The sequence below is a fragment of the Manis pentadactyla genome, chromosome 1, assembly GCF_030020395.1.
Source record: "Manis pentadactyla isolate mManPen7 chromosome 1, mManPen7.hap1, whole genome shotgun sequence".
Lineage (NCBI taxonomy): Eukaryota > Metazoa > Chordata > Mammalia > Pholidota > Manidae > Manis > Manis pentadactyla.
Genome location: NC_080019.1, coordinates 78,837,301 through 78,856,845, shown reverse-complemented (window position 1 = coordinate 78,856,845; position 19,545 = coordinate 78,837,301). Strand labels below are relative to the sequence as shown.

Genomic DNA, 19,545 nt, shown 5'->3' with positions numbered 1-19,545 from the left:
AAGAAATGGAAGCAACCTGTGTCCAATAGTAGATGAATGGATAAAGAAGATGTGGTACATATACACAATGGAATATTATTCAGTCATAAGAAGAAAACACATCCTACCATTTGCAACAAACATGGGTGGTGCTAGAGGGTATTATGCTCAGTGAAATAAGCCAGGCAGAGAAAGACAAGTATCAGATGATTTCACTCATCTGTGGAGCATAAGAATAAAGCAAAAACTGAAGGAGCCAAACAGCAGCAGACTCACAGAACCAAAGAATGGACTAACAGATACCAAAGGGAAAGGGACTGGGTAGGGCGGGTGGGAAGGGAGGGAGAAGGGGAATAAGGGGCATTACGGTTAGCCCACATAACATTGTGGGGGGCATGGGAAAGGCACTATAGCACAGAGAAGACAAGTAATGACTCTGTAGCATCTTAGTATGCTGATGGACAGTGATTGGAAAGGGGGTATGTGGTGGGGACTTGATAATGCGGGGAATCTAGTAACCATAATGTTGCTCATGTGATTGTATATTAATGATACCAACAAAAAAAGACTAAAAACAAATATTTAAAAAATAATGAATTAATTTTTAAAAAGACTAGTATCTGATTTATCCAAATATTTACCATTTTTGTTGTTCAAGTTTCCTTCTGCTATTTCATTTACCTTATATATGAAAACTTCCCTCATGAATTCCTTTTCATCAAATCTTGTGGCAATAAATTCCCTTTGTATTCCTTTATGGTTGGTTGTTTTTATTTCTCCTTCATTGTGAAGGAGATCTTATATGGATATAGAATTCTGAGTTGATTGGTGTTTTATTCAGCACTTAAGAAGTACTGTTTCTTCTTTTCTCCCTGATTTTCTGATGAGAAATCAGTAGTCATAATTATTATTCTCCAATTAATGTGTTATTTTTCTCTGACTGCTTTCAGGATTTTTAATTATCTTTTTAGTTCCCAACAGTTTGTTCAGGCAAGCTTCTGAATGTGATACCAGTTTTGCAAATCATACTTCTGACTTCTGATTAATATCCAAAATACATAACTCATTCAAACAACTCAGCAATAAAAGAGACAATGGTTTTCAAAATGGGCAGAGGATTTGAAAAGACATTTTTCCTAAGAAAACGTAAAGATAGACAACAAGCATGTGAAAAGGTTTTCAGCATCACTAATTATTAGGGAAATGCAAATCAAAACTGCAATGAGATATCATCTCATACTGGTCAGAATGGGTATCACCAAAAAGAAAAGAAGTGACAAATGTTGGTAAGGTTGGTAGGAATATAAGTTGGTGCAGTCACTCTGGAAAAGTACGGAGATTCCTCAAAAAAAAAAAAGAATAGAACTGCCATGTGATCCAGCTATTCCCTCCAGGGTATTTATCCAAAAAATAAAAAAACACTGATTCAAAAAAGATATATGCACCCCTGTGTTCATTGTAGCATTATTTACATTAGGCAAGAAATGGAAACAACCTAAGTGTCCATCAAATGATATAGAAGTTGGAATATACACAATGGAATACCACTCAACCATAAAAAAGAAAAAGAATGAAATTTTGCCATTTGTAACAACATTGACGGACCTGGAAGATAGTATGCTGAGTGAAATAAGTCAGACAGAAAAAGACAAATACCATATGATTTCACTCATATGTAGAATCTAAAAACAAAAACAAAATGAAAAAAACTAAACTAAAACAGACTCAAAAGATACCAGATGGGAAGGGAGATGGGGTACATGACATGGGTGAAGAGGGTCAGTTGTATGGTGATGGACAGTAAGTAGACTTCCAGTGGTGATCACTTTGTAGTATATATATGTGTCAGATTTTAATGTTCTATACCTGAATATACATTAAATACTAATTTTAAAAAAGAAATCTGAGAAAAATGATTTAATCCTCTTTAAGGCTCTTACCTTTCAAAACTCTTTACTCTTGTACCTGCTACGAATATTCTCTCTCCTTACTCTGAGTTTCCTTACCAGGAGGCTCACTCTACTGCCCTACCTCCTCTTCTCCACTTCCTCTCCATCACAAGGCAACACCTCCAAGCAGGAAAGGTTTTCCTTTGGTCCAGCAGGTCTATTGGGCTATAGTAGAATGGCTGGGACCCTAACACTCCCTCTCATAAACACGATCTTCCCTTGAGTCATTTCCCAGGGAGAAAGGTTGGAGAAGCCCATAAGAAGATCTTCATGAGTGACTTCTTTTGTCATAAGAATCTTACTGCAGGATGTTTCGTGAAATGAAGTCTTCTCCTACCTCATTACGTTGACTAAAATACATAAACTAAGTTAAAAATTTACAGCTAATATCATCTGTGGTAATGTCACATATGAAGTAGTCTATTTGTAATCCACATTTTGCTGAGCCAAAATAGATAGATTAATGTAAATGTCTCACCATTTTTATAAGAATAGTTCAAAGAGCAGAACCACCCTATTTTGAAATGATTTTTATTTCAAAGAAAAACATATTATGAACTAGTTGTTCCTGCTCTTTGGTTCTACCAAGTCTCTCTCCAGAATTGCTATGTAAAAACAGAGACAAGAAAAGTGGCTCACTAAATTGTACTTTTTTAAAAAGTAATTTTCCAATCCCCTCTATCTCAAAGGTAAATATTGATGGCCAGAAGGCAGTGGATAATAAGAAGGCACATGTGAAGTAACAACATATTGTAGTCTTGGGGGGAGTGGTTTGTTGTGTCAGATCCAAGCAGTACCTCTCACTAGCCATACATTCTTGGGGCAAAGCCTTTAAATAACTTCTCTGCGCCTCGGTTCCCACCTCTGTTATAGTACCTCTTCTTAAAGCTTTCTATGAAATGAATACCTGTAAACTGCCAACTAAGTTATTTTTAAGTGCTTTTGTAAACACAATTGAAAAATAAAACAGGATTATCAGTAAAGGGAGATCAGATTCTGACATGACATACTGGCCACAGAAAGAATAAACAGCTTTTGGGCATCCCAGCCTTTTTCATCCATTAATGTACAGCTAAGAAATGTAAACAGAAAAGAAAGCAAAAGGACAGATAGTATGTCTAGTGAATTTACTGCGAACATCTAGTTAAACCCTAAATGTGTCAGATTTGGGAAGGATCTGAAGCCATTTCTGGATACCCCTGTCAAAGCTGACTTGAACTCTTTTGTTCTGATTTCACAGAGGCAGCCCCTGAACGTGCACGTTAATTTAAATTTTCTCTCTTTCAGAAAAGTAGTGACCTATCTATTTTAGTATTCAATCCAGAATCCACCAGCAATCTAAATAGAAACATAATGTGTCTGTTGCTTTTAAACCTCCAGTTTGGGGAACTTGTTCCCCTAGGAAGCCATTAAATTCTCATTTGTCTTTGTCTTGCTTCATTGGAAATGAATAAAAGTTTTATGTTTTTATAAGCAGTAGGTATTTAAAGAGTCATTTAGAAAGGAAAAGCCAACATTTTTTTTGAATGTGAATGGAAGTTCTTTCCATACAATACAGAGTATCCACAATTTTGTAATACTTTTGCACTAGTGATTCTTTAAAACCTACTAGCCTATCAGTCCCCCAAATAAGGTACAGTGATTGGTACCTTATATGCAAATAAATATATTTGTTAGTTTCATAGTATTTCTAGTAATATTTATTCTAAAAATCCCCATGTATACACACAGGTATAAACACACACACATAGAACATTCACAAACATTTTAAGAATAGTAATTTTGGGAAGGTTGGTTTAAGGGTTTTGTTCATTTCTTTATACTTCATTTCTTGATGTTTTACAAATACTGATGTATTACTTTTGTAATAAGAATTATATTGTCTCTGTGCAATAGCTTAGCAACTTTTCTAACAATCTAAGTACTATTCAATTCTGACACTAACCACTCAGAGTTAGTGTACATTCCACAAATTTAAGGACAGAGTCCCCAATAAGATGGCCGCCACTTAAGACTCCAGCCATAAGTTCTGGGGGTCCCCAGTCACCCACACTTCTGAGTAACTGGCCACAAATTCAGGGGTTCCCATCACCTTCTTTGGGTTTGGCCATTTGCTAGAATGACTCACAGAACTCTGGACAGTGCTATATTTATAATTAAAGTTTTGTCATAAAGGACACAAATGAGGACCAGCCAGATAAAGAGATACATAGGGTGAGGTCTGGTAGGGTCCCAAATTCACAGCTTCCATGCCTCTTCCTGAAGGAGTCAGAATGTGTCACCCTCCCAACATATTGGTGTGTTTATCAACCAGAAGCCGCTCAAACCTCAGGCCAGAGTTTGTAATTTGGGTCTCATTAGAGTCATGATTACTTGAATTATTGGCCTAGTGGTTGAACTAAATCTCCAGTTCCCTTCATCTGCTCACTGTTCTAGTCAGATATCACGTGGCTCAAAGCCCCATCCCTGTTAATCACATGGTGCTCTTTCTGGCATGAGCTGCCCCTATCCTGTGACATCTCCTTAGTATGAAACCAGGTGTGGTCCAGGGACCCATCATGATTAATAAAGGCACTCCTATCACTCAGGAAATTTTAAGAGTTTAGAAGTTTCTCCTCAGAAGCCAGGAAAAAGGCCAGGTAAATTCTTTATTACACAGCACTAGGTTATGTGTAACAACTACAGTTGAGTAACCATCACTTCCTGTGGAGATGGAGGAAAATAATTCATGAGACATTTAGCAAAGTTAATAGATATTTCTTCTTTAAGCAATGCATATATACATTCCTAGAACTACTAGCATGTTAACTTATATTTGCCTGTTGATCCTTGTGAAATGAGGGGTTTATAAAATATGAATATTTGAAAAATACCAACATTTACATTTATTAAAAGTTTTAGCAGGGCTTCTAAATAAGCCAAATGTAATATTACTTCTAATCATTTCTACATAGATTATCTCAATTGAATTTTATACCCCAAAATACTATACTTATATAGACTTAAGTACTCAAATTTACATAGTGCAGGACCCATTTGAAAAATAACTTAATATTTGTATCTCAGAGATGTAATAGGTATTCTTTTAGATGTCTTGAACGTAATTTAATTATCTGTTCCTTTTAAAGTCTATTACTAGATAAATCCATTTATCTGAATAATAAATGTCACTCTCCTAAACTAAAGATCCTGTAGACTCTTAAGCTGTACTCTAACTCCTTTGTCTTTCATTTAGCTACAAATAAGAAAAAGCCCTCTAGCAATGTCTCCATTTTCCATGATGGAAACTAATTAGAAAAGACCAAGTGCCTTAGTGAAAAGGAGCCAAATTATCTACCATCTAGTTATCCATCCACCTGTTCAACAGCCTGTAACAGCAAATGGTATAATGCAAAAGTGATAAATTTGAACATTTTCTCAAACTAGGTGAAAATAGAGATTTGAATATTCGTATTTTCAATATAAAAACTTGAAGGAAAAAATACAGAATTATGGACCCCAAACATGAAGTGGTAGCTCTGGTGTTCATGTCTGGAAATCTGTACTTTTAACATATTTCTAAGTGAAGCTTGTGATCAGGCATGTTTGAGACTGATACTGTGTAAATAGAAATAACTGTTCTCAATAATGCCTGGCAGAAAGTAGAATTTAAATGTGGTTCAAGTGATTAAATAACAACTTGAAAAAATAAACCAATCTTGAAAATATTTTTAGTCTATAAAAATCCTTTTTAAAAGCAAGTAACATCCGTGAATTTTTTTTTTTTTTTGTAGATAATTATTTTTTATTGAAGGGTAGTTGACACACAGTATTACATTAGTTTCAGGTGTACAACACAGTGATTCAACATTTATATACATGATAATTCTAGCTACCAGCTATCACCATACCAAGTTGTTACAATATTTTGACTATATTCCTTATGCTATACATTACATCCCGGTTACTTATTTATTTTACAGTTGGAAGTGTGTACTTTTTTTTTTTTGAGGGGACATCTCTCATATTTATTGATCAAATGGTTGTTAACAACAATAAAATTCTGTATAGGGGAGTCAATGCTCAATGCACAATCATTAATCCACCCCAAGCCTAATTTTCGTCAGTCTCCAATCTTCTGAGGCATAACAAACAAGTTCTTACATGGAGAACAAATTCTTACATAGTGAATAAGTTACATAGTGAACAGTACAAGGGCAGTCGTCACAGAAACTTTCGGTTTTGCTCATGCATTATGAACTATAAACAGTCAGTTCAAATATGAATACTCATTTGATTTTTATACTTGATTTATATGTGGATACCACATTTCTCTCTTTATTATTATTATTTTTAATAAAATGCTGAAGTGGTAGGTAGATACAAGATAAAGGTAGAAAACATAGTTTAGTGTTGTAAGAGAGCAAATGTAGATGATCAGGTGTGTGCCTGTAGACTATGTGTTAATCCGAGCTAGACAAGGGCAATAAAACATCCACGTATGCAGAAGATTTCTCTCAGAACAGGGGGGGTGAGGTTCTAAGCCTTACCTCTGTTGATCCCCAGTTTCTCACCTGATGGCCCCCCTGCGGCTGTGCCTGTCTTAGGTTGTTCCTCCCTTGAGGAATCAACATCCATGAATTTAAACAAAGTCAAATATACCTACACATTGCCTCACAAGCTGCAATTCAAAGAACTGTTTATTGCCTACTCCCTGACCCCCAGCTTCAAGCCATTGATTTCTTTTCTTTTTTACCACCCTGAATTCTCTTCTCTTTCTTATAAAATATTACAATATGGTTTTATCCAAAATGTTATATAAGGCAGAATAATTTCCAGTTCGTACAAGCAAGAATGTTGTAACTTAATCCTCCCTTAGCATTCAGTGAATTGTTTTCAGATTTCCCAATCACTCAGCAAGGGCAGAGTGCCATGGGTTGAAAAGTGACTGACTTTTGGCTTTATTTCAGCTGGAAACCAGATTACAAACTGAACTGTGTGTTCATAATAGTTTAGCATTACGGGATCATGACAGTTTTTAACTGTAGGGGCCTTCTGCATTTTTAGGGCTCAGCCTGAATGCAGGGAGATCTAAGCCACCCCACACCACTCCCTTGTTCAACTCCTGTCCCCTCAAAAGTATAAATCAGATCTGATCATTCCACTGACTAAAGTCCTCCAAAGACTTCTCAGCTGCAGTGACAACAAATTGCCAGCATTTGCCATGGGCTTCAGCTGTGGCCAGACCACTTTATCTCCTATCTCAGTTCTCTGGTCCCCTTCATTCACTGCACCCCAGTCACACCTGGCCTCTTTTCCTCCCTTGAGGATTCTTACTCATTGCCACCCCAGGACCTTTGTACTTACTTTCCTATTTTTCTAGAGGTTTCTTCTCACATTTTTAACGCAACGCCTCCTTTCATAGTTCCAATAACTCAACGGCCACCTCCCAAGAGAGGCCTTCCCTGACTCTCTTGGAATTCCCCTCCCATATTTTTCTTAAAACTTCTTACTTGGTGTAATTTATATTTTTTCATTTTACTTTGTTTAGTTCTGTTTACTTTGCTTTTATAACCATATTATCTATATTTAAACATGTAATTGATGACATGTTTTTTAATCTCAGTCCACTAGAATATAAACTCCAGCATTGTCCATCTGGTTTGCTGATACATGTTCAGCATCTGTGCTAGTGCCTGGTACACAGGAGCTCAATAAATATTTGTTGAACTTATTCATCAAAGGGATGAATAAGAAGTAATGAGGTGAGAAAAGTTATAGAACTTTATATGTATCACTAAGTAATAATAGTAACTCTATGTGTATATTTTAAAGTATTAAAATGTTTTGTTTTTCAGGACTAATTGGAATTCTTCAAAATGTCAGGTAGGTTTTTATGAATAAACTTCAATATGCTTTATCTTCAAATGTGTATTTTGTGATCACATTCCTTAAACAATTGGAGTCTGTTTCCCTTTGAAGCTGTTTTTTAGCATATGCTGTATATATATAATAATTACATATAATATAATACATATTAAAATTTATACATATGAACATTCCTATTTATCTTTGACAGAAAAAGATGAAAAGGATTTTATACTGGCACATTTGTGCTTGAAAGATCTCTAATGTATGCGGGGGATGTTAGGTAAAGGAAAAATAGAGCGAGGAAGGTGAGTCTTCAAAAAGAGGTAGCATTGGATGGGATTAAAGATGGCGGGTGTGAGAGGAGAGACAGAGGCTTCCTCCTAAAACTGGATACAATTAGAAAATTTAATTGGTGCAACTAATCCTGAGAGAGCAACAGGAAAGAGGATGGCGTCAGACTGCACACACCTGGAGAAAAGAGCAGACCTCAGGGAAAGGGGTAACGTACCAGAGCTGTGGCTCTGCGGGATCTGAGCCCCTCCCCCACCCAAGCTCACCAGCGGGAGGAAGAGAAATGGAGCAGGGAGGGAGTGGAAGGCTTGGGACTGCTGAATACCTAGCTCCGGAGATCTGCTCTGGGAGCACAGACCTACATTTCATGGTGCTTTCATGAGACTCGCATGACTACGCGGTTGGAAAGTTAATACAGGCAGAGTTCCTGGGGAGACTGGGATTCTGGCCACTTGTGGAAAGCAGGGATCCATATCTGGCTGCTCTGGGACAAAAACATACCTGTGTGACCGGCCCACTGGCTCAGGCAGTGGAGACAGGCACAGCAGCCGGGAGGCGGGGAACAGCTCTTTCCTCCCCCCAGGCACCAGTACCGCTCCCCTGCCACCCTGGACATTGCTTCAGGGGCTGAGCAGCTCCAGAGAGTAGAGCTTCTGGACACTAGAGGGCGCCATATACAAACATGAAACGCCAAAGGAACCTCATCCAGAGTAAAATTGTTAATACAACTCCCGAGAAATATTTAAATGATATGGACCTCGTGACTCTTCCTGAAAGAGAGTTCAAAATAAAAATCATCAACATCCTAATGGAGGTACAGAAAGACATCCAAGAACTCAGGAATGAATTCAGGTCAGAGATCCAATTGTTGAAGAGCACGATGGAGGGTATTAAAAGCAGGTTGGATACGGTGGAGGAGACAATAAATTGAATAGAAACTAGAGAAGAGGAATACAAAGAACCTGAGGCACAGAGAGAAAAAAGGATCTCTAAAAATGAAAGAATATTGAGAGAACTGTGTGACCAATCCAAGCGGAAAAATATTTGCATTATAGGGATACCAGGATACCAGAAGAAGAAGAGAAAGAGAAAGGGATAGAAAGTGTCTTTGAGGAGGTAGTTGCTGAAAACTTCCCCAATCTGGGGAAGGACATAGTCTCTAAGTTCATGAAAGTCCACAGATCTCCCAAAACAAGGGACCCAAGGAAGACAACACCAAGACACATAGTAATTAAATGGGAAAGATCAAGGATAAGGACAGACTGCTAAAAGCAGCCAGAGGCAGAAATAAGATCACATACAAAGGAAAGTCCATCAGGCTAACATCAGACTTCTCAGCAGAAACCTTACAGGCCAGAAGGGAGTGGCATGATGTATTTAATGCCATGAAGCAGGAGGGCCTGGAACCAAGATTACTTTATCCGGCGAGATTATCATTTAAATTTGAAGGAGGGATTAAACAATTTCCAGATAAACAAAAGCTGAGAGAGTTTACCTCCCACAAACCATCTCTGCAGTCTATTTTGGAGGGACTGCTATGGATAGAAGTGTTCCTAGGGTTGGATAGCCATCACCAGAGGCAGTAAAACCATGGTAGGGAGGATGGAGCAGCTGATTGCGAGGCAAATACAAAATTAAATTGACTATCCCCAAAGTCAATCAAGGGATAGACAAAAAGTACAGAATTTGATACCTAATATATAAAGAATGAAGGAGGAAGAAAAAGGAGGGGAAATAGAAAAGAACCTTTAGATTGTGTTTGTAACAGCATACTAAGTGAGTTAAGTTAGACTCTTAGATAGTAAGGAAAGTAACCTGGAACCTTTGGTAACCACTAATCTAAAGCCTGAAATGGCAATAAGTACATACCTATCAATAATCACCCTAAATGTAAATGGACTGAATGCACCAATCAAAAGACATAGAGTCACTGAATGGATAAAAAAACAAGACCCATCTATATGGTGCTTGCAAGAGACTCACCTCAAACCCAAAGACATGCACAGACTAAAAGTCAAGGGATGGAAAAAGATATTTCATGCAAACAAAAGGGAGAAAAAAGCAGGTGTTGCAGTACTAGTATCAGACAAAATAGACATCAAAACAAAGAAAGTAACAAGAGAGATAAAGAAGGACATTACATAATGATAATGGGCTCAGTCCAACAAGAGGATATAACCATTGTAAATATATATGCACCCAACACCGGAGCACCAACATATGTGAAACAAATACAAACAGAACTAAAGGAGGAAATAGAATGCAATGCATTCATTTTAGGAGACTTCAACACACTATTCACTCCAAAGGACAGATCCACCAGACAGAAAATAAGTAAGGACACAGAGGCACTGAACAACACACTAGAACAGATGGACCTAATAGACATCTATAGAACTCTACACCCAATAGCAACAGGACACACATTCTTCTCAAGTGCACATGGAACATTCTCCAGAATAGACCACATACTAGGCCACAAAAAGAGCCTCAGTAAATTCAAAAAGATTGAAATCCTATCAACCAACTTTTCAGACCACAAAGGTATAAAACTAGAAATAAATTGTACAAAGAAAGCAAAAAGGTTCACAAACACATGGAGGCTTAACAACATGCTTCTAAATAGTCAATGGATCAATGACCAAATTAAAATGGAGATCCAGCAATATATGGAAACAAATGACAACAAAAACACAAAGCCCCAACGTCTGTGGGACGCAGTGAAAGCAGTCTTAAGAGTAAAGTATATAGCAATCCACGCATATTTAAAGAAGGAAGAACAAACCCAAATGAATAGTCTAATGTCACAATTATCAAAATTGGAAAAAAAAGAACAAATGAAGCCTAAAGTCAGCAGAAGGAGGGACATAATAAAGATCAGAGAAGAAATGAACAAAATTGAGAAGAATAAAACAATAGAAAAAAAATCAATGAAACCAAGAGCTGGTTCTTTGAGAAAATAAACAAGATAAGCCTCTAGCCAGACTTAATAACAGAAAAAGAGAATCAACACACATCAACAGAATCAGAAATGAGAAAGGAAACATCACGAAGGACCCAACAGAAATACAAAGAATTATTAGAGAGTACTATGAAAACCTATATGCTAAGAAGCTGGAAAACCTAGAAGAAATGGACAACTTCCTAGAAAAATACAACCTTCCAAGACTGACCAAGGAAGAAACACAAAATCTAAACAAAACAATTACCAGCAAAGAAATTGAAGTGGCAATCAAAAAAGTACCCAAGAAAAAACCCCAGGCAAGATGGACTTATCTCGGAATTTTATCAGACATACAGAAAAGACATAATACTCATTCTCCTTAAAGTTTTCCAAAAAATAGAAGAAGAGGGAATACTCCCAAACTTGTTCTATGAAGCCAATATCACCCTAATACCAAAACCAGGCAAAGACCCCACCAAAAAAGAAAATTACAGACCAATATCCCTGATGAATGTAGATGCTAAAATACTCAATAAAATATTAGCAAATTGAATTCAAAAATATACCAAAAGGATCATACACCATGACCAAGTGGGATTCATCCCAGGGATGCAAGGCTGGTACAACATTCGAAAATCCATCAACATCATCCACCACAGAAACAAAAAGAAAGAACAAAAACCACATGATCATCTCCATAGGTGCTGAAAAGCATTTGACAAAATTCAACATCCATTCATGATAAAAACTCTCAGCAAAATGGGTACAGAGGGCAAGTACCTCAACATAATAAAGGCTGTATATGATAAACCCACAGCCAACATCATACTGAACAGTGAGAAGCTGAAATCTTTTCCTCTGAGATCGGGAACAAGACAGGGATGCCCACTCTCACCATTGTTCTTCAACATAGTACTGGAGGTGCTAGCCATGGCAATCAGACAGAACAAAGAAATACAAGGAATCCAGATTGGTGAAGAAGTTAAACTGTCACTATTTGCAGATTACATGATATTGTATGTAAAAAAACCCTAAAGACTCCACTCCAAAACTACTAGAACTGATATCAGGTACAGCAAAGTTGCAGGATACAAAATTAACACACAGAAATCTGTAGCTTTCCTATACGCTAACAATGAACCAATAGAAAGAGAAGTCAGGAAAACAATTCCATTCAGAATTGCATGAAAAAGAATAAAATACCTAGGAATAAACCTAACCAAAGAAGTGAAAGACGTATACCCTGAAAACTGTAAAACACTATTAAGAGAAATTACAGAGGACACTAACAAATGGAAACTCATCCCATGCTCTTGGCTAGGAAGAATTAATATCTACAAAATGGCCATCCTGCCCAAAGCAATATACAGATTTGATGCAATCCCTATCAAATTACCAACAACATTCTTCAACGAACTGGAACAAATAGTTCAAAAATTCATATGGAACTACCAAAGACCCCGAATAGCCAAAGCAATCCTGAAAGAAAATAATAAAGTGGGGAGGATCTCACTCCCCAACTTCAAGTTCTACTACAAAGTCACAGTAATCAAGACAATTTGGTACTGGCACAAGAACAGAGCCACAGACCAGTGGAACAGATTAGATTCTCCAGACATTAACTGAAACATAAATGGTCAATTAATATTTGATAAAGGGGCCATGGACATACAATGGGGAAATGACAGTCTCTTCAACAGATGGTGCTGGCAAAACTGGACAGCTACATGCAAGAGAATGAAACTGGATCACTGTCTAACCCCACACACAGAAGTAAATTCAAAATGGATCAAAGACCTGAATGTAAGTCATAAAACCATAAATCTATTAGAAAAAAACATAGGCAAAAATCTCTTGGACATAAACATTAGTGACTTCTTCATCAACATATCTCCCCGTGCAAGGAAAACTAAAGCAAAAATGAACAAGTGGGACTGTATCAAGCTGAAAAGCTTCTGTACAGCAAAAGACACCATCAATAGAACAAAAAGGTACCCTACAGTATGGGAGAATATATTCATAAATGACAGACTTGAGTTGAGTGTGGCACTGCTGCTTTTTAAATCATTCAGTATTTGTCATGTTGTTTTGAATTTATTAGAACACAGTCAGTTGCCAAAAAGGGTTAGGGACAAAATCAGATTCCTTCTGTAGATGACCATGTTCTCCACATTCTATAATGGAAAATACAGTTTTTGCTACAGTGCAAGGAATGTATGTCAGTAGCAATCTCCATTGGGTCAGCATGAAAGCTCATTGCTGTGATCATAGCATAATTTCATTACTTTGTTTTATTTTTAAATCTATATTCAGCCTGACAATTCATCAAACATATACATAATAAATCATGGTTTTTTAGGAAATACGTGTGTTTCATATTGGTTACATCCATTGATGTATATCAAAAAATGATTATATTCTATTACCTTATTATCATTTCCATTGTAAATCATGTCTTCTGTCTGTCCTTTAAGTTGTAGTCCCCACAGCCCCTGAGCAAGCAGAGGATGAAATGGAGAATCAGATAAAGCCTCCTCACCCAAGGCCTGATGCCCCTCCTGACTACAGTGCCCATTTTGTATCAGGTAGGTTAAATATTCAGAAAGGATCTTTCCCCCCTCCAGAAATGCTCCATACTGCTAGCTAGAGTTGCTTTTAAAAATAACTCACTCAGTAAATAGTGAATGCCTACCAGCCAACTAGTTTACTAGATGTCAACTAAAATATGTTTCTGTTTTCATGGGACTTGCAGTCTACCGAGGAAGAAAGTTGTACAGACACCAATGGCATTATCTTTGCTTCTAATACAGAAACATGAGGAGAATGTTGTAGGGGCACAGATGACAGTAACTGATTACCAAGGATTTGAGGGAAGCCCTAACTGAGGAAGTCAATTATTGCTGGCATGATGAGGAGTTTCTCAATCAAAGAAAAAAGGGGAAGGGACCATGCCTGGAAAAAGAACAAACTGTCCAAAACACAAGATCATAAAGGTCTGGTATGAGGCATGCATGGGATGGAACCAGTGGCAAGAGAAATGAAGGTGAATGGCCTTCAGTGCTGATGAAGGGAGCCCTGTCATTCTGTACATGTTTTTAAATACGTCCGAGTGCTCTCCTGGTAACACCTCAGGAAAATGGCTATACTCAGATTGCTAGTGGAAGTTTCAGTCCTTATAGTCCTCTTAGAAAATAATTGGGCCATGTGTAAAATTTTTTAAATTAAAAATAGACTTATTTTTGACTAAGGAAATCGTTTTTAATCAGGATTGTATTCAAACACAGGCATGCCTCAGAGATATTTCAGGTTTGTTCCAGATCACCACAATAAAGTAAAGAGGATAATCAAGTGAGTCAAATGAATTTTTTGGTTTCCCAAAAAATCGAAAGTTATGTTCACACTGTTATGTTCGGTCTCTTAAGTGTACAATAGCATTATATCTAAAAAAATGTACACACCTTAATTAAGAAATACTTTATTGCTTAACAATTCTAACCATCATCTTAGCCTTCAGCAAGTCATAGTGTTTTTGGAGATGGAGGGTCTTGCTCTGATATTTATGGCTGCTAAATAATCAGGGTGGTGGTTGCTGAAGGTTGGAGTGGCTGTGGAAATTTCTTAAAATAAGATAACGTAGTGTGCTGCATGGATTAATGCTTCCTTTCATGAGTGACCTCTTTGTAGCATGTGATGCTGCTTGATAGCATTTTACCCACAGTAGAACTTTCAAAATTGGAGTTAATCTTCTCAAACCCTGCCATTGCTTTATCAACTGAGTTTATCATATTCTAAATCCTTTGTTGTCATTTCAATAATCTTCACATTATCTTCACCAAGAGTAGATGCTGTCTACTGTCTTTGCTCATTCATATGAAGCAACTCTTCATCTATTCCAGTTTTACTATGAAAGTGCAGCAATTCAGTCACATCTTCAGGATCTACTTCTAATTCTAGTTCTCTTGCTGTTTCCACCCCATTTGCAGTTACTTCCTCCACTGAAGTCTTGAACCCTTCAGTGTCATCCATGAGGGTTGGAATCAATTTCTTTCAAACTGCTGTTCATGTTGATAATTTGACTTCTTCCCATGAATCACAAAAGTTCTTAATGGCATCTAGAATGGTAAATCCTTTCCAGAGGGTTTTCAGTTGACTTTGAGCAGATTTATCAGAGGAATCACTATCTGTGGCAGCTATATCCTTACAAAATGCCTTTCTTAAATAAGACTGGAAAGTCAGAATGACTCCTTGATCCATGGGCTGCAGATTGCATGTTGTGTTGGCAGGCATGAAAACAGCATTCATCTCATTGTGCATCACCAGGTGCATTGCCAATATGCAGTACTTTGGAAAGGAATATTTTTTTTTCTAAGCAGTAGGTCTAAACAGTAGGTTTGAAATATTTACTAAACCATGTTATTCTCTCAGCCAGACTTTGTTTTTCTATTTATAAGAGTACAGGCAGAGTAAATTGAGCATAATTCTGAAGGACCCTTGGATTTTCAAAATGGAAAGTGAACATTGGCTTCAACTTAGAGTCACCAGCTGCATTAGCCCATAATTAGAAAGTCAACCTGTCCTTCGAAGCTTTGAAGCCGGTCATTGACTTCTCCTTGCTAGCTATGAAAGGAGATGCCTAGATGGCATCTTCTTTCAGTATAAAAGTATTTCCTCTCTACTGAGAGTCTATTGTTGAGTATAGCCCCCTTCATGAATTATCTGAGCTAGGTCTTCTGGATAACTTGCAGCAGCTTCTCCATCAGCACTTGCTGATTCACCTTACACTTTTATGTCATGGAGACAATTTCTTTCATTAAATCTCATGATTCCAAGTTTTCTTCTGCAGCTTCCTCACTTCCCTCAGCCTTCATAGAATTGGAAAAAACATTAGGGTTTTGCTCTTAATTTGGCTTTGGCTTAAGGGAATGTTGTGATTGGTTTGATCTTCTATCTAGACCACTAAAACTTTCTCCATATCAGCAGTAAGGCTGTTTTACTTTCTTTCATTAATATGTTCACTGGAGTACTCTTTTAATTTTCTTTAAGAACCTTCCCTTTGCATTCACAACTTGGCTAACTATTTGGTGCAAGAGGTTTAGTTTTTGGCCTGTCTCAATTTTAAACATGCTTTCCTCACTAAGCTTAATCATTTTTAGCTTTTGATTTCAAATGAGAAACATGCAACTCTTTCTTTCCCTTGAACACTTAGAGGCCATTGTAGGGTTATTAATTGGCATAATTTCAATATTGTTGTGTCTCAGAGATTAGGGAGGACCAAGAAAAGGGAGAGACATGGGGGAACACACAGTTGGTGGAACAGTAAAAACACATAACATTTAAGATTAAGTTTGCCGTCTTACATAGATGTGGTTTGTGTCACCCCAAAACAGTTACAGTAATAACATTGTAGATACCAGATCACAGTTAATCATAGCAAATATAATAATAATGAAAATGCTTGAAATATTGCCAGCATTACCAAATGTGACACAGACAGGATGTAAAATGCTGTTGAAAAATGGTGCCAATAGGCTTGCTCCAAAGAGGGTTGCTCCCAACCTTCAATTTGTGAAAAAGACAATATCTTGGAAGGACAATAAAGCAAAGCATAATGAAATGAGGTCTGCCTGTACATTTTAACGGCTTAGAAAATGGTAAGATGTAGCAATATTTTATGAAATTTTTATATATGTATATGTATATGTGTGTATATATATATATATATGAAATTTTAATATAGAAGTATGAAGTAGAGTGACAACAATTCACTGTGATCACCACCTAGTGGCCGAACTAAATACTTATTTTAGGTGACTGATGTTAATTATGTCCCTGTAATTCACATTAAGGAACTTGAAATACTATACTTATAATATCTGGCTTTAATGAATTTCCTTAAATTTAATTATACAATTCCCATGTGCATTGTAGTACTGGATATGTGTTCCCACCAGGAACACTTTTGTCCCAAATATGCTTAAAAGAGGAATTAATGTAGAAATCTTTGTTGTATGTAGTATATTTAAGAGAAAATGACAATTTCTTGAAATACAGCTGTTAATTAGTATATGAACTAAAAGCAAATTAAATTTAAAAAGATGGTAATATTCAAAATGACTAAGAAAACACAAACCCCCATAAAGCCATATTTCTAACACTAGTATTGATAGGACAATAAAAGTTTTTTTATTTAAATAAGTGTGGGATACTAGTTACACAAAGTTAACCATGTTGCTTTATTTTCCTGCAGTACTGATCAGAAACTTTAATGACAATTTCAAAGCTCAAAGGGGAGTATAATATTCTTTTTCCTACATAATTTTATCATAGTTTTTTCCTTCACTTCTCTTAATGTCTCTGAATAATATTTATAACAAAAATCATTTGATTACATAAATTTGTATATAATTTTTCTTAGAAATATAATCTCTATAGCCCCATAGGATAAATTGTAATTCTCTTCCGCATTTATTGATCTTCAAATTTTGCTACATGACGTACTCTTGTATTAAAATCTCACAATTGAAATCACAAAATTAATCAACTCATTGAAATGTTATAACCAATAGTATTCTTAAGATAGTTTATATGACCTTTAGTTGCATTGTTTTCAATAATAGTTGAAACACAGGGGATGGATCTATCTGATTTCTCGTCTAATTTGGTTACTCTCAAACACAATTCCTAAAGGAATAAAAGTAGAATCTTTATGACAAACTGAAACATAATTTCCTCCATTTTTTTCCTAAAGACATTAGGTCTTTTTTTCTCACATAGCTGTAATTTGACATTGTTTCTAGTTACCATTATTTTCCTTTCGTCTTTCCTGATTCTCAGCCTCTATGAAGTATGCTATGTCCCCTACCCTTAAAAACTGGTATTTCCCAGAGTTGACCCACTCCCCTGTCCTGCCTCTCTCACCCTTTTGGTTCACCTGTCCTCTTACACATTCTCCTGAGTGTTCTCAGTAATACCTGTGGTCTCATTTGCCTTTAACCACTTGAGAATCCTTTAGTCTCTGCCCATACCAATCACCTGTGCTCCAAACTTGCATTTCCGACTGCCTATGGAACACTTCCCCTGGATCTCCAGCTCAGTTATCTTTAATCCAACTTTGGCATCTTGCTACCAAACATGTACTTTCTTATTCTTTCTCTACTCTGGAGGCCTCCAGGGATCCAGGTCAAAAACTTGAGAGTCTTTCCTCATATCCAGTCTATTACCCAGACAAAACTGTCTCTTAAACATCAATTATTATTTCTCCACTTCCTATTCAGTTCATCACAAACTTCCTTGCCTTTCAGCTGGACTCCTTCAAGAACCTCTTGCCTAATTTAACCTTCTCATTCATAAAGGTTCTAAATGTAAGACTAATCACCCTTCTTTCTATTTTATTGGCATAAAGTTCAAGCTGTCACAGAGTACAGATCTTTCATAATCTTCACTCCCTCGCCACCTTCCTTTCTAGCGTTGTCTGCTAAATCTCCATGTATAGCTTTTCCTCCCACAATACTGAGGCTTCCCTGTGCAACTGCTTCTTTTGCACCTACTTGTTCTGTAAAACTTATGCCCATTGCAGAGGCGCTGAGTCTAATGTGTCAGCACTTAACAGCATAGGGTGCCACCTCTGCCTGGGTTAGGTGCCCTTCCTCTTTAGTCTGTTCATACGCTGCTCACCTACCTCATCTGACACTAGTTACTTACTCCATCATACCCATTCACATTTTCTTATAGACCTGTATTTCTTATAAGTCTGTGTCTTTGAAGACAGACATATCTTTATACATCTTTCTGTCTAACAGCAAGCATGGCAGCTCATTCTTAAAATGTGTTTGAAGAATACTTCCTAGATAATGGAATGTTTGATTTATTTCATACCCTTGTTTTCAGATAGTATTAGGAGAAATAGTTTCATAATTCATGACTTTTGCAGGTGGGATTTTTATCACAGAATGTCCCAGACTTCATCAGCTTCAAAAGCCACTCCTCTCCTTGCCTAATGCCCAAATCACCAGAAAAATCTGAAATCAGTAGTTCAACTTTCCACATCTGAAATAAACCAAAACCAAAGCAAGAAGGGCAAAATAATAGATTAAAGTAGAAGTAAATGAAATAGTAAAGAAAAGAAAAACAGTAGATAAAATCAACAAAACCAAAAGTTCTTTGAAAAGATCAACAAAATTGAGGAACTTAAGCCAGAATAACCAAAAAAAAGATAGACTCATATTATTAAAAAGCAGGAATGAAAATGGGCATATTACTAACAATCTTACAGAAATTAAAACATATGGTAAGAGAACACTGTGAACAGTTGTATACCAACAAACTAGAAAACCTGGATGAGACTGACAAATTCCAAAGACACAAACAACTGAAGATTCAAGAAGATATAGAAAAACCTTAATAGACCTATATAACAAATAAAGAGATTGGATTAGTAATTTCACAATTTCCATCAAACTAATTCCAGACCCAGATAGGTTCATTAGTGAATTCTACCAAATGCTTAATGAGTATTTTAACACCAATACTTTA

General features: G+C 36.6%; 1 protein-coding gene across 4 annotated transcripts in view; it reads left to right on the top strand.

Annotated features, from left to right (window-relative positions):
* The window catches only part of PLSCR4 (phospholipid scramblase 4), a 141,194-nt gene that overhangs the window by 110,365 nt on the left and 11,284 nt on the right, over nucleotides 1-19,545 (top strand). For all 4 annotated transcript variants that reach the window (XM_057498927.1, XM_036896419.2, XM_036896417.2 and 1 more), the window contains 2 exons: nucleotides 7,766-7,793; nucleotides 13,488-13,598. In XM_057498927.1, the coding sequence (XP_057354910.1) occupies nucleotides 7,787-7,793; nucleotides 13,488-13,598 (118 nt within the window). In that variant the 5' untranslated portion in view covers nucleotides 7,766-7,786. The remainder of the gene's footprint in view (nucleotides 1-7,765; nucleotides 7,794-13,487; nucleotides 13,599-19,545) is intronic.